The 24,235-nt window shown below is 39.1% G+C and overlaps 1 protein-coding gene across 5 annotated transcripts; it reads left to right on the top strand.

The window, feature by feature from the left end:
• The first annotated feature begins 663 nt into the window (after positions 1–663).
• LOC122647792 lies at positions 664–22,391 on the top strand. 5 transcript variants are annotated; one of them, XM_043841108.1, is made up of 16 exons: positions 664–782; positions 6,653–7,049; positions 7,134–7,311; positions 7,441–7,580; positions 7,658–7,991; positions 8,094–8,891; positions 8,976–9,076; positions 9,306–9,450; positions 10,118–10,186; positions 10,282–10,327; positions 10,428–10,807; positions 10,890–10,969; positions 11,099–11,234; positions 13,526–13,730; positions 14,071–14,153; positions 21,988–22,391. In XM_043841108.1, the coding sequence occupies exons 1-16, from the start codon at positions 680–682 to the stop codon at positions 22,120–22,122; spliced, it is 3,330 nt and encodes a 1,109-aa protein (XP_043697043.1). In that variant the 5' UTR covers positions 664–679; the 3' UTR covers positions 22,123–22,391. The 5 variants fall into 5 exon arrangements, 3 of the variants coding, with proteins under 3 accessions (XP_043697043.1, XP_043697041.1, XP_043697040.1); XM_043841106.1 differs by having other exon boundaries at positions 7,658–8,271; positions 8,302–8,891; XM_043841105.1 differs by having other exon boundaries at positions 7,658–8,891.
• The last annotated feature ends 1,844 nt before the right edge of the window (positions 22,392–24,235 follow it).

Below are 24,235 nucleotides of genomic sequence, written 5' to 3'. Positions count from 1 at the left end.
TCCCAAAAGAAAGGGATGAGCATCAATACAAGATAGTTAGACCTTCCTGAACCTTTTCCCCTTGTACAAGTCTTCACGAACATCGTTTCAAGATTTAGGAATTGGGTCGGTGAATCGGCCGACACCGACACTATTTCCATCTGATCCGGAATGCCGGATAGGTTGATTTCTAATCATTTTCTTTTGTATTTTCAGTTGGATTGGACCGATTCCCGATTAAGAAGGGAGCGCATACTAGACTCGTGCTGCCAAATAAATGGAGGTGACGTTAGCTCACTCACCCGGGTCGCCTCAAACACAAACAGGAGCCCGGAAAACGGCAGAAACAGGCACCAATACTTAGCAGTTAAAAACTTCATAGCCATAGAGGGCAGCTGGAGACCTGAAACCTAACAGTCTGCGCGTTGAAGGACAAATTCTACACTAGCTTTCGATAGTTTCGTTCTTTTGATTTCACGGAGACTGATCGCGTTTTTTGATAAGCCTTTAATTGATTGCCAGTCGTTTGTCGTTGATTAGATTCACCCTAGCGATTATCGAGACCAGTTTTATGGTTGATCGAATCGAGCTATGGAGATGAGAATGATGATACGACGTGCCTGGTTTTACCAGTGATATGATCGTCTATGTAAAGAAGAAGAAAGGAATATTCAATTCGATGTTTGATTGAGTTGCGGAGATGAATACTGGGAGGCAGACAGTTCGGGACCTCATTGAGGAAGCCAAGAAACGGACCTTATTGCTAGTCATATGCGTGATTGGGCTGTCTTATCTTATGTCCTGTAAGTGTTGGCTTTTTGGACGGTTTTGATTTTTATGTTGAAGAATTGTGCTTAAATTTCAGTTTTTATACACAATAGCTGAATAATTATTTGCTATTGCTGATTATTTGGAATGCGGCAAGTGGGCAACACTGAGGAACTGAGTTTACTTTAGTTATGTTTTTTCAATTGATGTAGAATTTCAACTCGAGTCCACTTGTGTCAATTGATGATGATTATATCTGTATTCTTCTGAATTTTGATTCTGCAGATTGTGAGTTCCTTGTCACTTCCTTTACATATCTGTGTTAATCTATCTATAAAGATGCGTTTACTTTCATGTTTTGGTTTAAGCTTCATACGTGGCCGTGCACTTTGGCTTTTGTGGTTGAATACAGAACTCCTAGTAATATTTTTCTATCTGATGATATCGTATTTTACTCTGTCAAGATCCATCTTGTATTTTCACACATATAACATTTGTTTGGCAGTGAAAACTTGTCCTTATGCTTTCACATTACTATTGGGGACACAGTATAAGATTCTGAAAGCAGCAAAAGGTCTTAAGTTTTTTTGATTCCATCAATGAACAGAAGAACGCGAAGAGGTCCTGTAGTAGTGGTCAACAGCATGGCCCATTGTAGTTTCTTCTAATTACTGAAACCTTTCCACAACATCCAAATGACATGCTACAGGAGTATCAGCAAAGATTTGGATTGATAAGTGCAGGGATAGCAAATTCCTCATACATTAATTGAAGGTGCCCGGTGGCTTAGCTGGTAAAGCATAAAGCTTGTGGTAGCATAGACCTGGGATTGCATCCTACTGTAGGATCGAGTGCAACTCAAGAGGGAGGTTGAATTGGGTTGTGGTAAAATAAAACAAAGGGAAAGAGAACGCCACCTGGTCGTGCAGTGGACGCCGCCCCTTCGCCCTAACACAGGGGCACACGCCCTTGTATCAGGGCACAGGGACGGCATGTCTGGCACAACCGGGTGGCATTCTTTCTCCCTAAAACAAAATATAACTAATTAAACACAAACCCAAAACTAATCCTAGCAGCATCACACAATAGCATAAATAGAAAACAAATAAGCAACAAGCATCAGTAGTGCCATGGAGGATATTTTCAGTTTGCTTGATGTAGACTACTTGTAGATGCAAGAGAGGGAGAGAGACAACGCACACCAATGCACACAAGATTTAGAGTGGTTTGGACCAACTTGTCTTACGTCCACTACCTTGATTACGGACCAAGAATTTCTCCATTATCCGATCTTTTCCTAGGCAAGAACCAAACCCTTCAAATTTAACCAAATTTTCAGGCGAAGCACCCATACCACCTGGCCAAGGATTTCCACCCAAGTCGCACAAACCAAGGATTTCTCTTTAAGCCACACAGACTTCCTTTACAGCAGAAATGGCTTCTTCTTTCAAGCATGCTAACTGTAAGTCTGTAACCAATTAAACTCAATATTGATCAATTACAAGATGCTTTTGCTTTCAAACTTTACATGTTAGAACTTGTATTAGCCCTTCTGAAGATGATTTGACTTAAGCTCATTCTCAACAACAGCACTTTCTCAAGATGATCTTTACAATGAAGCTCAACAGCTCTTCTCAATAAGATGTTCCAATTAAGCTCTTGCACTTACTGTTGTTGCTTGTGATTGATATGTTGTTATTTGACATTAAGTGACTCAATCCGTTTATAGGCAAGCCATTAAATTAGTCATTAGAGTTAAGCTAAACTTCTCTTTTTGAACATTTGAATTCCATTTTCATTTCCAAGAGAAATTAGCTGTTGGAAAACCACTAAAACTTCAAATTAGTTGGAAGCATTTAATCCATTTTAGTCTCCAATATTAAACTTAAGATTTCTAAGGAAAAACTAGCCGTTGGAGCTCCTCAACATTAGTGACGATGTTTAAGAGTTCCACTCAAGTGGTTATAGTCCAAGTGTTCATAAATGATTAGTCAAAGATATTCTAACTTCTTGATCACATAGCATTGAACACTATCACACAGAAGACCGTGGCTGCAGACTTGAGATGGCCACTCTCAGACATGCACAAAGATGGTCACGGAAGACCGTGACATCATCCGTCTAAGATGACTTTATCTCATAAACTCTCGAACATTCATGGAAGATCACACAGAAGACCGCAGTGGTCATCCATGGAAACTTAGCATTAAAACCTTGGTCGTTCGTTAGTTTAGACTTAGAATATTTTGGATCTGCCAATTAACCTAGGTTGTCCGTCCCTGTTCACAGAAGATCGTGGACACCAGACTTAGAATTCCTTTTAAGTCAAACCACCTAGTTTCTTGGTTTTTCCATTTAAGTATTTTTTTTTAGGGGAAATATCATCCCCCTCCCCTCTAAGTTTCCTTAATATCAACCCAATCCCCAAGTTTTGAAAAATGATAATGCCCTCCCCTACTTTTTAAAGATTCTATCAACCGTACCCTAACCATTAAAAAATGCCATTAAGTGATGATGTGGGCATGTCCAATTTTTCTAAAACCCCAAATTACCCTTAATATAATTTAATTCCAATTTTACCCTTTCCATTCCAATAACCCCTCTTTCATCTTTTTTTCCCCAAAACCCCTTTTTCTCCTCTTCATCTCTGCATTTCTTCCTCCTCTTCTTCTTCCGCCAGCACCACCAGCCACCACTGCTGCCTCCTATCGCATAGGCAATTCATACCCAGTGAGGAAAAATCAGTTAATCCAATCAATTTCAGGTTGGGATAGAATTTTGATCAGATAAGAATCACACACACAAAAAAAAAAGGAAAAAAGGTTGCAGAACAGAAAGGAAGGTTAAGGTTCATACCATTAGAGTTTTAAGAAAGGACCCCTTCTGCTTTCTTATCAGTAGTAGGTCCATCGTTTCTCAGCTGGAGAGAATCTGATTAAAGGAGAACCTTTAATAAAGACAAGCCCATCAAAGGGAAAAGCTGAAAAAGAGATCAAAGAGATTGCAGCCATGCATGGTGGCCACGCTCATCAGTGCGAGTGGTTCTTAGAATTAGGTTTAAGCAGTTGCTGTTGTCCTTTCACTCCTCTGTTTTCTGTGAAGTCTCTGAACTGAAATCCGAACTCGTTGGAAGAAACATGTTATTAGGGATTTCTAATGGCACAGTAGTTCTTCAACCGGTCTTATCAATTTCGAAACCAAGACCTGCAATTTTTAGAACTTTGGGAACCATTCCTTACTTCTTTACCAGAACCTTAACTCGGAAGTCAGAAAGATTGAGAAGATTTGTAGTTTTCGCTGAGAATGGTAATGGGCTGAGCAAAGAACCAGAGTCTGAGGAAAGAGATAATGGGTTCAACGGTCAGGGAAATTCGAGAAACAGTGAACGGCCCACTTTGAATTTCAGATGGAGGGATATGTTGGATCCAGACCTGGAGAACTTCTTGGCCGTGGGACTGATGGGCCTCCTCACTTGGGCAAGCGTTCAAGTCCTCTGGCAGCTCTTCTTCATCTCCCTTGCTATCTTGGTAGCAGCTGTTAAGTACTCATTCATCGCTGCACTCCTCCTCTTCATCCTTATAAACTTTCTCTGAGGGTCCTTTTCTTTACATCTTTGCTGTGTTTTTCCTTTAATTCGTAAATTGCTTCAGCTTCGGAAGGTTTCTCTCTCCGCTAAAAAAAATGCAATCCTTCAATTGTCACACAGAGAGAGAGAGAGAGAGAGAGAGAGAGAGAGAGAGAGAGAGAGAGAGAGAGAGAATCTCTGGTCAGCTCCTGCGGCTTGGTTTGACTTTGCGCTTCAAGATGACGAGCTTCTTCCACAAACCCAATGCCTATCTCAAGCTCTTGTTGCTTATTCTCAATCTGGGCTGGATTTTGATGAATCTATGGCTTTTGTTGCTTATTCTGATGGGAGGGCGGCAGTGGTTATGAACATTGTGAGGGCGGCGACGGTGGTGGATACAGCCGTAGTGGCGGTAGTGGTGGTGGATACAGCCGTGGTGGTGACCGTGTCTATTGGATGAAGAAAGAAGAGGAATGAAGAAAAAAGAAAGAATTGAGGTTAGAGACGAGGGTAATACTGTCTTTTCATATGCTGTTTTAACAGAGTTAGTCACTTAGGGTACGGTTGATAGAATCTTTAAAAAGTAGGGGGGGGGCATTATCATTTTTCAAAACTTGGGGATTGGGTTGATATTAAGGAAACTTAGAGGGGAGGGGGATGATATTTCCCCATCATATGTCATTTTTGAGCTTTTCACATCTTGTTGATCATTTACGTTAGGATTATATAGATATTCCAATTGAATCAAATCCTAATGAAATTTTTCTTGAAGGAATCTTGTATCTGATGTAGCATTCAACTCCTTGATTCTTCAAGCACGTGGAAGACCGTCTTCAACAGTTCTTCTTTCAATTAACATGCCTTTTTTTTTTTCTTCGACTATTCCTCTTCAGTAGCTTGGGTAACATCTATCGCTTAGCACATTTAGCACACATATTAGTATACGCAAAACACACACCATACAATGGTGTTCTTATCCAAAACCCATAATATATAAATGGGATCTTCTAGTTCCAACACCTGTCTTCACCTTCCCCTCTCCCTTGTATCCCCTCCCTCTTATTCCCCAAGTGAATGTCATCAATATCTATTTCATAGGGTCCAATAAAAGGAACATGCATAACGATAGAATTCTTTTACAGATTCTACAAATAGGTCTTGTGTAGGATGCAATACCTTTGAAGTTCCATCAACAATCACTGGTGTAAGCTAGGAATCTGTAACCAAATACAGATTTGCATTTGCATCTGCATCTGGAAGATTACCATTTCCATTTAAGTCTATCATGGTTTGCTAAACATCAGTTATAAATATGGGAAAATGTCCCTTTGGCTTGTCAAGGAGCACTTTCCTTAGCCACTCTTATGGTTTGAGACATGTGGAAGGGTGATGTGGGCCAATCTGACTGTTGGATAGATGGGGACATGGGGTAGTATCTGAATTATCTACATGTTAAAAATTAGCCCACTTCATCTAGATTGTCCACCATTTGGACTGTTTCCTTGTATATTCTTATCAAAAGGTTTACTTTTGAATCAGCAGAACTTTTTAGATGTACGTGGCTAGGGGCATCTAGGATGATGATACCACATGAATAGATGCTGGCATGAACAACATACCCACATAAGCTGAGTGCCAATTAAGCTTCTACATGGTTCATATTATTTGCACCTTAGAGAGGGGTTCATCATTTCAAAGATCATGAAACTTATATTTTCTAGTCTCCTCCTTATCATCAATTATGCTTGATTAGATGTTAATATCTTTGATAAAACAGTATTTCAAGGTAAAAATGTTGTAACATGGTGATTTTTCATTCTCCACAAATCATGATAGACAAAAAAAAAGGGTGTACTCAGTGCACGAGGATCCCGCCACTGCGGGGTCTGGGGAGGGTCATAATGTATGCAGCCTTGCCTGTGCTTTCGCAGAGAGGCTGTTTCCAGACTTGAAGCTGTGATCACTTGGTCACAATGGAGCAACCTTACTGTTGCACCAAGGCCCGCCCTCTAAGGCTCTAACAAATCATGATGGACAATGGTAGAGTAATGTTTCTTTCTATGTATAATGTGTGCTGTGGACCTGGTGTTTGTTGTTAGAGGAGAGGAATGCTAGTGCTACAGCCCCATAAATATATGGATGTGCCTCGGATGTTGAGAGAACCTATTAGCCTGTACAGGGTGTAGCCCTAGCATTTCTCTTGTTGTTAATACTAATTGTGAGAAATGGGTCTGTTTTCTTGTTCCTCTTCCCTCCCCCTCCCCACAAAAGTAAAAAAAAACGAAACCTGGGTCTTTGGAGTTATGAATTGCAATTTATGTGTTTCCATTTTATTTTCAGTGACCAGCTCTTCTGTGTGGGTCAATATGCCTGCTGCTGCATCCTTAATTGTACTCCTTGGCTATATATCAATTGACATTGAGATGAGAAGAAAAGCTACAGCACACAGTGATAAACTATCCTCAGCCGATCATTTTTTTCAGAAGAAGCCTCCTGAAGTTCCAAAGGTTTCCCTTCAAAAGTCTAACTGGAGAAGGAAGGTGAATTCCCCTGTTGTTGAAGCAGCAATAGATCAATTCACTAGACATCTAGTTTCTGAGTGGGTGACAGATCTCTGGTACTCTCGCTTGACACCCGACAGAGATGGTCCAGAAGAGCTGGTGCAAATAATAAATGGTGTCCTTGGAGAAGTTTCATGTCGTGTTAGGGATATAAATCTCATCGATCTTCTTATCAGGTTATTTTCATGCTCCTTAAATCTTGATCTCATTTCACCCCAGAATTGAATTTATGAGGAGCCTTATAGTCTGGTATGATGCAGGGATGTTATCAATCTTATTTGCACTCACTTAAAGCTTTTTCGTGCAAGTCAAGCCAAGATTGTCAGGCAACAGTTGGAAGAGCAAACAATTGATCATCGGGATCTGGAACTAAAGCAAGTTCTGGCTGCTGAAAACAAGTTGCATCCTGCCTTATTTTCTGCAGAAGCTGAGCATAAGGTTTTCTTCTTAATTTATTTCCTACTTGTTATGAATTTATGATTAAGTATGCCTCCACAAGGATAAAATGATTTCATCTGATATTGACGACCCTTTTTGCGGTGATGTTCATATTCTATCTTTACATAGGTTTTGCAGTATTTGATGGATGGACTCGTGTCATTTAGTTTCAAGCCTGAAGATCTGCAGTGCTCTTTCTTCCGTTATATTGCCAGAGAGCTTCTTGCTTGTTCAGTGATGAGGCCAGTCTTGAACTTGGCTAGTCCAAGGTAGTGTTCTTTATGTTTGTGTAAATTCTTGGCGTTCGATTGCTTTACCCATTTTTTCTCTTTAATTCTTCTGGCAGGTTTATTAACGAGAGAATTGAATCTTTGGTTCTTTCTATTAAAAATAAGGCTGATAAAGGAGTGACTACATCGGCACAGGATGCATCCCAGTCCAAGCCAAATGGGGCTTCAAAAACTTCTTCTGATCATTTTTCACGATTCCAAGATCGATCTGTTACAGGTGTTGAACTTGTGCAGCTTAAGCGTGAGCACTCTATAACTGCCTCTGGTGATTCTGTGAAAGAAAAAATGAATGGAACATCTCATTCGAAGGATCCATTGCTATCTATTGATACTCAATCTTCCCACTCTTTGAGTTCTTTACCCTCAGATTTCCTAAGCAATGATAGAAAGGACATCCAATGGCACAAATCTGGGGGAGAACGGGGTGAGATGTTAGACGTGATGCCCTGCAGAAAGATTCAAACTCCAGAGCATTTTGAAAATATGTGGACTGAAGTACAGAATTACAAAAAGAAAGAGGGTGCAAATCAGTTGGCTAAACACATGACAGAAAATTTTCCTGCAGGGATTCCTGGTACAGTTGATCACTCAAAGCTGACATCTAAACACCAGTTAAAGGATGGAACTACCAAGTTTGATATTTCCCAGAGGAACACCAGTCTCTCTCCACATGATAATCGATCTGTGGCGGAACATTTACATGCCCGTACTGATGGAACCACAGCAATTCATCCTCGAACCACAGTACATCAAGACGAGCATGAACATGAGCATGATCAGATGCTTTTGGAGGAGGTTGAATCAGAGAGTAGTAGCTCTTATACTGAAGAAGATGAAAGCGGTATGGTGACAGGTCTTGATTCTCCTGAGACTAAAGTTTGGGATAGTAAAAACAATAGAAATGCTGCTGGTTCTTTCAGACACCATCCACTTGAAAATTCTGGACGCCATATGACTCGTAAAGGCCGTCGTCATTACCCTAGATTATCTAAAATCCAGTCAGGCAGGAAAAGGTACAGATTAAGCAATCAGAAGGTGAACACCTGGCAAGAGGTTGAGCGAACAACTTTCCGTTCGGGAGATGGACAGGACATATTAAATTCATCAAAGGAAGATGCAAAAGCTGAGGATTCAAGTGATGATGCGCTGGAAAACTGGGGTAGAGTTCACAGTGGAGTAGCTGCCCCTTCATCTGCTGCATCTATTTCTATAACCAAAGATTTTAATTCATCTAGTAACTCCCTGGAAAAATCTTTGTTGACAGACTCATTTTTAAAGTTGAGATGTGAGGTAATGCCATATCCCTATTTGTTTGTACATCATAGTATTTGTGTTTTGATATAGAATTGAATGTAAATTCATTTGCTATTGCAGGTATTGGGTGCCAATATTGTGAAAAGCGATTCTAAGACGTTTGCTGTATATTCCATTTCTGTTACCGATGCAAATAATAATAGTTGGTCTATCAAAAGAAGGTGCTTAATACTATGCAGTAAAACTTTCTGATTTCACTATTTGTGCTTTGTGTTGTCCATTTTTATCATTCCCTGTGTCATTTTATTTATATGTCATTACCAGTTAGGGTTTGATGTTTTTATGCTGCTGCTAGAGGCAAGTTTTTACTACTATCTATCGTTTTAAATAGCTTTATTAATTTTTTTTTTGGGTGAATAGCTTTATTAATTTATGTGGCTGTTTCTATAGGTTTCGTCATTTTGAGGAGCTACATCGGCGTTTGAAAGAGTTTCCACAGTATAATCTTAATTTGCCTCCGAAACATTTTTTATCAACAGGTTTAGAAATCTTTGTTGTTCAAGAGCGGTGTAAACTGCTTGACAAATATTTAAAGGTGATAAATGCAGTTTTGGTTTTCTTATCTTATGGTTCTTGTTGTTTGAAAGTGCCACAGCAGCTAGATGTAATAATGAGGTCTGAGATTCTTGATACTTAACTCACACTAAAAATAGATGATTTTCTGCCTCATTATAATTTTTTGTGATCTAAATTCATTGCTTTGCATGTATCATGATGTATGATGTATCCTACAACACAATATACTCTTTAAGTGTTTTTGGGATCTACATCTATAGAAAATTATGTTTATTGTGGGCCAGCTTAGGTCTGATTTAGTCAGGTTGATATAATAATTGTGCATTTTTCATCATGGAATTTAGTTGATGGCAACCTAAGCATACTTAGCAAGGGTTGGAAACTTGAAATCCAAATTGAATTTTTTTTGGTGCTATTGCTTTGCATGCCATAAAAGTCCTACATCCTTCTTCTTTGTGTTAGTTTAGAATGCCATTGCCATATGCTTCCAGGCAATCCATAACTCTTACATGAGCTGTTTCTTAGAGACCTAAAAAATAACCGTGCTTTTTTTAAAGGGGGGGTGTTTGGGGGTGTGCCCTGCATGCCATAATATTTATTCGTTGTTCTTTTTTATGTTAGTTGTAATTTCATTCCCATATGCTTCCTGTCATTCCGTAACTCTTCTATGTTGTGCTGTTTTTCAGAGGCTACTACAGCTTCCAACGATATCAGGTTCGATAGAGGTTTGGGATTTTCTTAGCGTTGATTCTCAGGTCTTATCTCTTTTTCTTAATTTTTCATTCAATTTTGGTTATCTGTTGTCATTCTGAAGTAATCTCCCGACTACTTTTGGACTATTATAATGCAGATGTATATGTTCTCAAATTCTCTTTCGATCATTGAAACGTTATCAGGTGAGTCTAGGTAGAGTTGTGAAACCTTGTCTTATTCTGCTGCTATACTAAGTTTCTCTTGGTTCATTTTAATGATATTTTTTGTCCATGAATCTTGAAGTTAACCTTGACAATAAGTCGGATGAAAAGAGTACCAAGGTTCAGAATTTGGTTGGTGTTGCAAATGATCCCTCATTGTACAGAGGGGAGCACTTAAACACCAACAGAAAGGAAACCGCGTTGCAGATAAAGCGGAACCTTGTAGCAGACAATCCAGGATTGAGAAGAAGAAGCATATCATGTTTGCCAGTTAAAATCCCCGGTAAAGAACATGAACATCCTATGAAAGATTCAGGGAGTGACTCAGATGATAGGTTGCAAAGAAGTGATCGTTATGTCAGAAAACCTGAAATGGCTCTAAAAGAAAGAGGAAGTGATAATCCACAGGGGCCGTCTGAGGTACTTCTTGATGCTGCTACCTATCCAACACTTCCTACAGAGGTATGCACTGATCAGTTGTTTGAATGATCTTTCTATTTCTATGGGCTTAAATTGATTTTTTAGTGTATCTTTCTAAATGCAGTGGATACCACCAAATCTGAGCGTCCCAATATTAGATTTGGTGGATGTCATCTTTCAGCTTCATGAAGGTGGGTGGATCAGGTATCACTGTGGATGAAAATAGAAATAGAGACTGTTTGTTCTGTATTGTTGATTTTTGTTTTCAGGCATCTCCATATAATATCATTGAGTTGATTATTCTTCCTGACTGTAGTTGCATTCACACTACAGGAGGCAGGCTTTGTGGGTAGTCAAACAAGTATTGCAGCTGGGGATGGGTGATGCTTTTGATGATTGGCTAATTGAAAAAATCCAGCTTCTGCGAAGGGGATCAGTGATTGCTTCAGTAATCAAGCGGGTTGAGCAGGTGACTTGAAAAAAAAAAAAAAAAAAAAAAAATCTCTGGAACAACGGCAGATTCAAGTACTTGAAGATAACATGTACCATAGCTCAATATGTTTCTCCTCTTATCAATGATTTGGAATGATGAATGTTTCTGTGCTTTTCGCAGTTTCACTTCCAGATCTGACACGATGCTGTGTGTGTGTGTGTGTATACATACTGTTTGTGGTGGAAACTATCTTCTTCCTCACTAGCGTTCCTGGTACCTGAAACCAGAGAATAAGGGGTTGGAGTTGGTCTCCGAGGGGACTCTCCGATGATTAAGTCAGTATGCTGAATTTTAAGAGTATTGGGAAACAGAAGAGTTATTCAAGATCCCCCACCTTTTTCCCTGACTGAGAGATATATAGAGTTGGTTCAACGGATCCCCTTGGTGGCCAAGTAACCCAGAGATGGCATGAGCCCAGATTGGGATGGAATCCCTGATTCGAGGGGTTTACCTCCTTCCCGGTATTTTAAATATTCGTGTGAGATATAATAGGAATGTGGTAAGGGCATAACGGTAGAGGCCTATCTTGTTGATTTATTTCTGTTTGTGGGGAGTCCTTATTGATCACGTGGGTTGAACATTTGCATCTACATGTGGTGACACCACGTGTCATGTGCCTAGTGGCTGTGGTGAAAATGGTACACATCACATACATATACACATAAATATGTACATATACAATACAAGTTCCAGGCATTAATAAGTCAAGTATTAGGTGAAACTAACTTTAAGTAGAATTAGGGAAGAAAAGCCTTTTTTATCAGTGGCAACAAATGCTTCTGATCTAGCAGAACTATTGTCCTCAATAGTGTGATAGTAAAATCAGACTTGAGCAAAAAGTTGGTATGTGTGTCTTGTGATGTATAGGTCTTTTTTTTGTTTGTCTTCGTGATATATTGCTCTTTTTTTTTATTTTTCATTTTCATTTCTTGGTTTCCCTTTTGCTGAAAGAGAACTGTATCTGTGGTGTTATTCATCTTCCCATTCTTGACTGTGTGAGTCATACAATGCAGTGGGTCAGACCCAAAATTCTCTCGTACCCTGTCTTGCTTTTGGATCCATCTATAATTTGGATTGGGTCTCGGTTGGATTTTTTGTATCCAGATCCAGATCCTATGAACCCCAAGGCTTAGATGTGTACGTGTATGGCAAGATTTAAGTGGAAGTATGCAGATCTAACCAAAAATCTATTTCATATTTAGGATCCATTAAGATTTTGGGTTGATTATGGATCCAAGTTTACAAATCCAATCTGAATCTGGACTTGGGCGTGCTAATGGGAGATGGGATCCAACCGGGTTAAACCAGTTTTGCACCCTATGAATCCCACCTCTAGGATGAACATCGTATAGTAGTCTCACTTTTTGATACACTTCCAATTTCTTGTACTTAAGTGCTTTAATTTATCCTTACTGATTTGCTTCATGGTTGTCTAGGTTAGGCAGTTGACAAAAATAAAGAAGAAATTTTCATCTCCTTTTCTCAAATAAGTTCAATCAACATTTCATTCTCCAGATATTTTAAATTATTCTAAATCCCACTGTCTTTTTGTGCTCATGTTAGGTGATTTTTGCTTTTAGATGAGTTTCAGTCACATGGCATTCTATGTTATGTGTTGAGCCGTATCAACATGAGAGCTTTGTAACTAATCAGAATGTAACTAAAAATATGAAAATTTAGGCAATCATATGTTCATAAGATAAGAGTATTATTTCAAGCTTGAAAAATGTAATCTTGAGTAATAGTCTAGAAGTACTCCCCCCCCCCAAAAAAAAAGTACCAGTCTGGAAAATTATTCAAAATGAAATAAAAACAACATTATAGTCATTGCAATCAACTGTGATGACCTATTGTGAGACTGAGAATAGGAACACCATAACATTGCTCTTACTGAACTGTACTTCGGTGCCTGTAAAGGATTATTGAACTTTTTTTTTCAGCCAATAAAATATTTTATACACAGTGCCACTTGGTTATGACAGAGATTGGCTTATTTTGCATTTTGCACTAAAATGTGATGTCTTGAGTACACTGTCATTTTGTGGTGTCCAGATATCATGGTATTAGGAGTTCAGAGTAAGACAACATTTTTAGCAGCACATTCTAAAATATTAATGGAGGTTTTATGTGTTTCCCAATGTATAATATTGGTCCACTGGCCAAGGTCAATACAACATAGTGGATAATTTGACCCTGATTTTATCTCTCATATTTGTTATACTGCACATCTTGATCTCATCTTACCTTGATCTCTTATATTTGGGCAGCTCCTTTGGCCTGATGGTATCTTCATAACTAAACATCCCAAGCATCGAAGACCACCACCGCCATCTGTAACTCAGTCCCAGGGTGCACATCATGACAGTCAGCCAACTCAGATATCTTCCTCTAAGAAAGAGGGTGTGCTGACGGATGAACAGAAACAACAAGAAGCTGCTCGACGTGCTAAGTTTGTTTATGAACTGATGATAGGTAAGATCAATGGTCCAACTCAGATTCCTGCTATTTACCTGTTTCTAACTGGCAATGCTTTATACTTGCATTAAGAATTACTTTGTGTGATGTTGGTATTATAGGTTTGCCACGAAGACATAGCCATCAATTACTACCTCCATATTTGATTTTGATGTGCTGATTATTACTTTTGTTCTTGCATGCAAATGCCTCTGGTGGCATAGTGTTCTCTATTCCTAATTCTGTCTCTGGAATTTATGATTGATTTGCTGTGATCTAATGCCTGTTCAAATTTGGAGATGCCATGCATATTCTTTTATTATTCAGCTTTCTAAACTCTCCCTTCCTTTGCATCCAGATAAGGCACCAGCTGCTCTCGTAGGTCTTGTTGGTCGTAAGGAGTATGAGCAGTGTGCTAAGGATCTTTATTTCTTTCTTCAGGTATTTCTTGTTATTGGGGGCATACAACTTTTGTGGTCTTCTTTTTTGCTTTCAGAATCAGGTTTCTTAATTCTCATATGCAAAACTATATGTAGATTATAATTTCCATGTGAGTGTGTAGGAGTGTGTGTGTGTGTGTATGTCCATCCACTTCGATGACATTGCTTCTGCTCCTGTAACCTTCCACGCTGGCAGCAGCTGCGGCTATAATAATTGCATCAGTGGCATCTCTAAATAAAACCATTTTTATTGGTTCGGTTCTTGTGAGCTCTTTAGATGATCATTCAGACTTCCTGCTAGATTGGACTTAGGCTCCATAGTTGTAAATCAAAGGTTTGTAAGGGAACAAGCAAAAATGAAGAAGATAAGAGAAGGAAGAATGGAGGAGAAGAAGATGAGGAGAGGTTAGCGGTAGAAGTATGTGAGAGAGTATTGGGCTACTCACCCCTATATTAATTCACTAAGACAAATAGTAAAAGGGAAATTACATGCCTACCACCCATGTTTATGTAAGGAGCTGAGGGAGGTAGAAAAGTAAAAAAGTAAGAGCTCGCTTGATAACCTTACGAGAAACAGTTTCTGGTGTTTTTCCATTCTGAGAAACGGAAAAACACCCAAAAACCGCTTGATAATGAAGTGTTTTTTGTGACTGTTTTTGGAAACAAAAATCAAAATTTATTCTCCCTAGAAGACTTTTGACAGAACATGTCCAACCTATTCTGTCGTTTCTTAGCACAAAATTGCAAAGTTGTTCCCGATAAAATTGAAATCCATACCTAACCACTTACCCAGCTCTTACAAGGTTGTCCTCTTCACAGGGTCTGAGAAGAAAATCCTAACGGCGGCAAGCTTGGTAGATCGATCGACGACCTCAGGTACCCTCTATCTCTCCTGACTTTCTCTCTCGCTCTCTTGCTGTCTCTGGTTTTCTCGCTCTTTCTCTCTTGCTCTCTCAATGACCTCAGGTACTCTCTATCTCTCCTGACTTTCTCTCTCGCTCTCTCGCTGTCTCTGGTTTTCTCGCTCTTTCTCTCTCGCTCTCTCAATGAGTCTCTGTCTCTCTCTCTCTCTCTTGCTCTCTCGCTCTCTCTGGCTTTGTCTGATTGGATCTGGGTTTTTTTTTAAGCTTGAACATACCCTGTTCACGAGCTCTGAAGGCCACTGCATTGGGTTTTTTTTTAAGCTTGAAGATTATGCTTAGAAATTGAGGTCTAATGGAGGATAATTAATGTTAAGTAATGCAAAAAACAAGAGTTATGATGAAGCAATTAGGAAAGGGATTAATGTTTGGATAGTGGAAGCATCACTGACTCTGGCTGTGAAAGGAATATAAATTAGTAGGGCAGGCTTTGATGTTACAGGATCCTCATGGGATTTCAATACTATATTATTGCTATGTGGACAAATTGCTAATTAATTTCCTATTTGATTCAGTACTGCAGTATCTCACAGTTTCTTAGATTTGTGGGAAATTCGGATCTGTAGCACATCTCTTGAGTGATTGCCTATTTGGTTCACATGCATCTGTTATTGGAAATCTCTGTTAGCTTAATTGCAGAATCAGGGAAAGGCTCCTTGTGTTCCAATTCCTGATATTTCTTATAGAGAGATTCTTTTAGAGGAAATAAAATTCCAAACACTTCTCTATTCCACTGCTTAAAGTACATCATAACTACTCCATTTAGCTGAACAATCAAATTTTGGTTAGCAAGACCTTACCATTTAGAAACTAGAAACTCATGAAACTGAGGATTATTAAACCAAGTTGCCTGAAAATGAACTTCTTTTTCAAAGCCAAAAGAAGGGAGAGAATGAAGAGCTGCTTCCCTCCACAAGGAGATCCAAGTTGGATTACTAAAACCCCCATCAAGAGCTTCCTTGATGAGATTTGGGGGATTTTGTATGTTTGAAAAGTAGAATAGGATACTAACAAAGGCAGTTCAGGTGTGTGCTCAGGTATTGGGCAGCAAGGGGGGGGGGGTGTGTGCTCAGGTGTAGGGCAGCAAGGGGGGTGTATGCTCAGGTATTGGGCAGCAAAGGGGGGTGTGCTCAGTTGTAGGGCAGTAAGGTGTGTGTGTGTGTGTGTGTAACTAGGCTTCTAAACTTTCGGCTTAGTAGCACTCCCTTTTCTTGGGGTCCTACCTGTTCTCTTATCTTCCCAACAGGGAATAGATCAGCTTAGAAAATCTGATACTACTTTAATTAAGAGGGTTCCTCACTCTTCTTGAAATCCATAAATGAGTTCTTTAACAGTTTTAAGCAATTGGCATTAATAGTGTATGGATTTGGTATTATATAATTGATTATGACAGGAAAGAAGAAGAAAGAAAGAGAATAATATGAAAGATTTGAATTTTTCTTTGATGATTGAACATATGACCCTTTTGTGATCTCCAGTCCTTGAATGGAGGATGCAAGCAATGGCACTATCTGAAAGTGAAAAGAAGACAGCCACGCTCCCCTTCTCCCCCATTAGTTTCTTTTTATGGGATCCAAGAGGAGGAATGAGAGTTGGAAAGATTTCAATTGGGGTATAAATCCATGCACTAAATCCTTCTGAGAAATTGAAATTGAGTACCAGTATCTTTGTAGGCCTACTTTAGTTTTTATTCAGCATTTCATATTCTCCTCAGCAGCCTTAGTACCCACTGAGTTAGCTTGAGACAGGTTCATTAATTAGGAAAATCTATTGTACTGGATTAGGTTATATCGTAAGTATATCTTAAGCTACTGTTGTGGCTCTATTAGAACTCTATTAGTGTTAAAACCCTGTTTTCATAGCTGATTCAATTTGTGATTTGCCGAACCTATTAAGCTACTGTTTATAGGTTATTTTCATGTCTGAAACTCTGCAACCTATCTTCAACCTCTGAATCCTAATTACAGTACTTAAATTACTATTTTCATGTCTGAAAATTAGTGATATCCTATTGTAGCCAAGTTAATGATTCGAGTTATTGGACAATCATTTTCTTAAGTGCTGTCTGAAATTTAAGATGATGAATACAGTAATGGCTGGTTAGGAGTACAGAAGCTAAATTGAAGACAAAGATGATTAATACAGTTCTAAATCATGAGCTGGTTCTAGAAATACAACTTTCTTATGTCATTATTCTAGTCACCAACAAAAAGAGTTGTAGTACTGCAAACACAGGATATATTATTATTCACTTGTCAGCTCAGACCATTAGTACTGCTATTATAAGATCACTGAACTTTCTGTTAAGATATTATTAGATCTTACTTGGTAAGTAGGTTTTGAATGGGATGCAATAAATATCTCAGCTGTTGGAGTCTTCCTTGGTAAGTAGGTTTTGAATGTGAACCAACCAATTTGGCTTGAAGAGTTCCCATTGATTATGGATAAAGATTAGGTGTGATGTGCATATGAGAAGTACAGCAGTAAGTAATCTTTAGTCTGCAACTTCATGAATAAATATTAGAACAAGCCATATTTTCATTTACATAATGGAAAAAGCTTTTGGTCCCATCAGGAAAGCATTCCATTTGAATGATTCTAACAGCTAGCCCAAGCCACAAAACCTTTTTCCTTTTTTCTTGTGATGTGCTCTATGTTAGTAGGACTCATATGATGGGTCCTGTACTCATCATGTGCAGTCATACTTTGTTAAACCCATTACTGGTTAGACATTGAAGCTGTGTACTGTATACCTTATGGCATATTTGAATTTGGGGTTTTCCATTCCATGATTTGACACAATTCCTTTCCCCATATGGCATATTTGATGATGGCATGGGGTCCTCACAGAGAGAGAGAATCTGTTCCTTAATTATTTTAACTGAAATGAAGGATGAAAGGATGAGAGATGCTTTTATTGGACAAGATGGCTTTATACTTTTGGATATCTTATTGTTACTTTAATTCTGTATTGTAGCATTTTAATCTATTTAAAAGCTTTGAAGAGAGAGCATTCAATGCTTTCACACTTTACAATATATTAGGTTTGTTCTTGTTAAGATATTATTAGATCTAAAAAATGCAGTTTTATGGTGGATTTTTTTAAAAAATTTATATGGAGAAAGATGTTGGCCTTGGCTGATGACAAAAGGCCATGCGTATTGACTCGAATATCAATACGAGTGGTACATGCAGCAACTTATGCTAAGATTGTTGCCTGATAATAAGGCTTCTTATTAGTAAGAACCATCTGTAACTGCAGGCTGATTTGTTATTCAGATTCAGCCCATCTTTTGTGGTTTAGGAGAGTAACCCAGGAGAAGAACTAGACCCAGGTTTGGGTCCATTCTGAGATCTGATTGTGCTGCTACTTAAAAATCTCCTTTGTAAATATATAGCCTTTAATAGGCTACAAATATTATTAAAATTGGTCACATTACATGTTCCCAGAAACAGATTTTATCAAGCACCAATGGTGTTCCAATTGTCTTCTGGAAACGTTTCCAGAACAGGTTTACCAAGCAGGTCAAAAATGGTTTCTTAGCACAGAAAATGAAAAAACTGTTTTGCTGTTTCTTAGCACATAACCAGAACCATAGTTGTCATGGCGTCGCCATGGCGCCGCCATGGCGTCCTGGCGCTGGAGAAGCATGCATGGTGACCTACGCCATGGCATCCCTCTTCGATTTCTTCTTCCTGTTTCTCTTTCCCTCTTCGATTTCTTCTTCCTGTCTCTGTTTTGCAACTAAGAAGTCGCTAGATCTGATTCCAGGAATTAAATACTCCTTGTTTAGTTGATTTCTGTGATGAGTTCTTGCTGGAATTGATAGAACATGATGTGGCGATGCTTCACCTGAAGGTTTAGACTGGACTGAGAAGAGTTGAAGGAGTTATCTCCTTTGTACTGCGCTGTTTTCCGTCCCAGGCTGAAGTCGTAAGGTTGAAGACAACCATAAATCCATAATCCGATCGTGGGTTATTACAAACCCTTATTTTTGCCTTTTTCCTAAAGTACCCTTCTCTTCTTTTATTCCCCTTTGTCCATACTTTACACATCCCTCCAAGTTGACCCTTAGTCATTAAATCAAAACCCTTGTATGCCCTTTCTTAGATTCTGCTTAATTACAAGATTGCCATCCTTAAAACTTGAGAAACAATAGAGAAAAAATAAAACATGGCTTGAGTATACATCTATTAACACATTAAAAATAGAGAAAATAAAACATGGTCGACATGCTCGCCATGGCAACGTCATGGCGGGCGACATGTCGATATATCGACGTGACACCCCTCCATCGACTTGGATCGCCGTGACGCCGTGACAACAATGACCAGAACAGAAACACCCGTAAGGTTATCAAGCGGGCACTAAAAGGACAATACAACATAATATATTCCAGTACCCAAAGTACCCTTATTACATATTATTACATGAACTCTAACAACACAATGAACTCTGGGAGAAGGTTATTGAAGCCCGTCTGAGAAGAGAGACTCATATCTCGAAGAATCATTTTGGTTTTATGCCAGATAGATCCACGACAGAAGTTATCTACCTACTGAGGAGGCTTATGGAAAGATGTAGAGCTAGGAAGAAGGATCTCCATGTGGTCTTTATTGACCTAGATAAAGCCTATGACAAAGTCCCTAGAGATCTAATCCGGCATGATCTTGTGAAGAGGGGTGTTGAGTATTTATATAGAGGTAATTAAAGATATGTATGAGGGTGTGGTGATTGGTGTGAGATCTATGGGAGGCCAGGGCGAGGAATTTCCAATTACGGTTGTGTTACATCAAGGATCAGCCCTAAGTCCTTATTTGTTTGCGTTTATCATGGATGAGTCAACCAAGAACATCCAAGACGAGGTACCGTGGTGTATGCTCTTTGCCAATGATATCGTTTTGGTGGATGAGACAAAAGCAAGGATGAACGCTAAGTTAGAGTTATGGAGATTGACCTTCGAAACAAGAGGATTTAAGTTTAGTAGATCAAAGACGGAGTATATGATGTGTAACTTTAGTCACACAATGCGGGATGATGAAATGGTGAAAATTGATGAGAGAGAAATACCGCCAAGTGACTATTTCAGATATTTGGGGTCTATCATGCACAAAGAAGGTGACATAGATGATGATGTTTCTCAAAGAATTAAAGTGGGATGGATGAAATGGAAAGGTGCGACTGGAGTACCGTGTGATCGATACATTCTCCTAAAGCTTAAAGGAAAGTTCTACCGGACTGATGTCCGACCTGCTATGATGTATGGGGCGGAATGTTGGGTAGTTACGAAGTGCCGTATAGCGAAGTTTTGTGTTGCAGAGATGAGGATGTTAAGATGGATGTGCGGAAAAACTAGGAAGGATAAAGTGAGGAACGAACGTATTAGAGCTGATGTGGGAGTTGCCCCGAGGCCCCCGATCAATGACAAGCTCTGAGAATGTCGTCTGAGGTGGTTTGACCATGTGCAACAGAGGCCTGGGGACGCCCTAGTAAGGAGGAGTGATCTGATTCTGATTGAATGAGTTAAAAGAGCTGGGGGCAGGCCTAAAATGACAATAGATGAGGTTGTGAAGAATGACATGCATATTTTGGGTCTTGTGCCAAGTATGACCTCAGATAGAGCCTATTGGAGGGCAAAGATCCACGTTGTCGACACCATGTAGCTAAGATTATCCTGATTTCCTGGGCTATTCTCTTTCCTCTTTCATCTTTCCTTTTCCATTTCTCACTTTTCTCATCTCATTTCTTCATTTTTATTGGGATAAGGCTGAGTTTGTTGTTGTTGTATTTCATAAACTCTAACATCCATCTGGTTGAATGTAAAATTTTGCAATTTAAATTTAAGAAGAAAGTTAATAGCATAACAGAAAATAGTAAAATCTTAGGTAGTAGTTGAAAATTGAAGTGAAATATTACTTTGTCATACTTGACAAAAATTTGAGTAATTTGGTTGAATTTTTTGGTTACCATATTTAGTAAGTTTTTGAGTTAGTTATGCAATCATTGTTGGTGTTAGTTGGAATGTTTCCGTTTTCATTTCAACTTTACATCCAACCAGATGGAGGTCAAGGAATTCCTTTCCTTTTCTTCTTCTTTGGGAGTGGAGTGTAGCTTTAAGGATGTTTATCATTCAAATACTTGCACATGCAGTTTTATTCATGGGAACTAGCATTTTATGGACCAACCAAATCATCTGCTTTAGATATATTTGTTTCCTTTTCTTCTTTTTTTTTTTTTTTTTTTTGGGCGTGGGGGCGGTGCGGAACGGTTTTTTCTGTCCGGCAACCTGCGTCTTCCCCAAGGTGTTTATCTGATGGTACCACTTGGTAGGTATGCCATCATGATGAAAGAAATCAGTTGTGTTTGTCACAGACTGACCAAAAGAAGATGGAGCAATTGCCGCTGGTAGTTGTTGTACTACCTGGGAGTAGCTGGCAGGGGTCATGTTCCATAAATAGAAAGGATCCTGACTGTCCTGTTCTTGACTATTTCCGGGGAAGAAATAGGTGAGGATGGGGCGAATGGTTACATTTTATCCTACCTCAAAATCCATGGCGCTCGATCATGATCATTGTTAGGCTATGGATGGTTTAGACGCCATTTATATGTCCACTATTTGTTTTTTGAATTCTTTTTGGGGAAATTTGTGCTTTGTTCCTGCGTGGTTGGGATATAGCTTTGTTGAGTTGATTCTTTCTGCCGATGCCTCAGTTCAGAGTATGTACCTCAGCCCAAATATGGCAAGATTTACCATATTTTAGTTGGTATGTTAATGATTATCTCTGAATTCTGCTTTTGGTTGCCGGTATTTATTTCTCATGCAACTGGCACAACTCTATGTTCTCTTGTTCATTTCTCGTTTGAATTTTCTTACTGTTGTCTTATTTTCCCTTTTTTTGTTTTCTTGTTTGCAGTCAACAGTTTGTCTGAAGCAGTTGGCATTTGACCTTCTTGAACTGCTGCTGTTATCGACATTTCCAGAGCTTGATGGTGCCATTAAGCAGTTGCACGAAGATAAGCAAAAGTTTGGACAGCTCAATATGAACTAGATGGAATATTTTTAGTATGGCCACTTGATTTTTACTAGTGTATTTGGTTGCACTAAGGTGTGGATGGAGGTTCTCAAGGCAGGCTCCTCATGCTAATCAAGACACAGTTTATAGTTCCCATTGTACATAGTCTTTCCAGGTTCACGGTTTGCTTTGGAAGGAGTTTCTGTGTTGCATCTTTACATGCTTCCTGTAATTACCAATCATTTTTTCCTCCTTGGTTTGGACTGACTGTATCAGGCTAACCAAGAGAGTTTCTGGCTGAGAAATGAAAATTGTGTTATTCCACTCTATTTCAAGAAAGGAAGGAAAAAAAAAAAGAAGGAAATGTATAGAAATCACTTGGTTTGTTACAGTAGATGTCGTGAGGTTTGATGGTATTTTTCTTTCATTAATCCCTTTTACATCCAAGAGCCCCTTGGCCATGTGAACGCAGAGATAATTTTTTTATTTTTGGGGGGGCGCGGTTGGGTGTGGAGGGTTCTATCTTACTGAAGGGTCCATAGGCTAACAAGTTAAAGGGAGAAAGCTAAGACAAGCCAACAATCTACGACTACCGCTAGAGGGGGTTCAGGTTGTGTTTTTGGAACAGTATCAATCTAGGAGAGGTGATCCCTTGACATCGCAGGGGGGGCATGCACTCAACTAGCAAACCACCAACCAACCGAGCTAGTGGTTGTTTGCCAGAGGTAATAACATATGCGAGAGAACTGCAAAATTTGTGTATTTTTACCCGGCGGGAAAAAAAATCTATAAAAGAAATCCAGTTTTTTCATACAATATTGGAACCATTATTGAAATGTTACTCCTCTTTCCCTAGCCCCTAAACCTTGCACCACCCGTATTGAAGGTGAGATTTTAGCTCAAAACATGGCAAAAATTAACCACTGCCCTTACCAGCTTCGTCAATTGGCACCTTGAGCCATTGTGGATTATTAAGAGTGGTCAGTTGGATTCCAAGTCTCGAAGGTCATCTTAATAATTAAGTAGCAAATTCATTTTGGTTGGTAGTTTGATTTACTCCTAGAAAATGAAATTTTGGTGCTTATATATTTAAACATAGGGCTGTCAATGTTAGATTTCATGTGGGCTTAGTTAATTATATCCTAACTATTGGTGTATGTCCATGGACATAAAACCCAGTTTGGTACCATTTTAAGGTTAATGGGGGTATACTAGTCCTTTTCATTGTGATGGTGGACAAAGATTAAGGTTTTGTATTATAAATACAAGGTTGAGGTCCCTGTAGTCATTTGATCTCATTCTCTGTTCTTCCCACCAAGAATTTGAGAGGTACACGTGAAACAAGGAGAAGACCCAAACCAAGGTTTTTATTTGGGTTCTTTGCGGGAAATTCTACTAGATCTTCTCCAACATACCTGGGTGCAAGGTACACACCATTTTACCCTTTTTCTTAATTCTATCTTGTTGTAGTCATTATATGAAATTGATTTAAGGTTTCACAAAACCCAAGGAGTTTCTAACAGTCAAATTCTAGCCCGAACTTACGAAACTGGACTGAATTTCCCCAAACTAAAAATCATTAATTGTGTGCAAGCGATAGTCAATCCGATTTCCGATAGGAACAATTGACACTTGAATCCCATTTTTTCCATTATTTTTGTATCCGTAATAGTGAGAAATGAATGCTCAGCTCCAAGTTGTTCAAGAATAGTGGCGTTGAGTTTCTCCACCCTTTGCCTTAGGATTAGTCAGTTCTATTTTTCGATGGGGGGCCGGAAAGGGGTATAACTCAGTGGTAGTGTCACCTTGACATGGTGGAAGTCATTAGTTCGAGCCTGACTGTCCCTAAACCCAATGTAAGTTTTTGAATTTTGACTTGCTTTCCTGCCGTGATCAAATAAAAATGGATAAGAAACTTGCGGAAATAAAAGGAAAAAAGAAAGAAAAGATAGAGGTTTGAATACACTAGGGACTATGTATGCCCTTGTTTGGTCATAAGTCCATAATTGTTAAATTGTCTTTCAATCATAAGTCGTAATCGCGAGTGATGCCGCAGCGAAGGATTGAACAATTGAAATGCCTTTGAATTTTTTTCCTGTCAGGTTCCCTGCCCCATCTGGCTGTTTGGTTCCTCTGATAGGGGGGTGGA

The sequence above is a fragment of the Telopea speciosissima genome, unplaced genomic scaffold (assembly GCF_018873765.1).
Source record: "Telopea speciosissima isolate NSW1024214 ecotype Mountain lineage unplaced genomic scaffold, Tspe_v1 Tspe_v1.0162, whole genome shotgun sequence".
Lineage (NCBI taxonomy): Eukaryota > Viridiplantae > Streptophyta > Magnoliopsida > Proteales > Proteaceae > Telopea > Telopea speciosissima.
The sequence above is the reverse complement of the archived record's forward strand: the minus strand, read 5'-3'. Positions and strand labels throughout refer to the sequence as shown.

Coding starts and splice junctions, on each gene's coding strand:
- LOC122647792 (XM_043841105.1), top strand. CDS start 680: ATGAATACTGGGAGGCAGACAGTTCGGGACCTCATTGAGGAAGCCAAG. Junction 783..6,652: donor GCTGTCTTATCTTATGTCCT/GTAAGTGTTGGC, acceptor TTTTATTTTCAG/TGACCAGCTCTTCTGTGTGG. Junction 7,050..7,133: donor CTCATCGATCTTCTTATCAG/GTTATTTTCATG, acceptor GGTATGATGCAG/GGATGTTATCAATCTTATTT.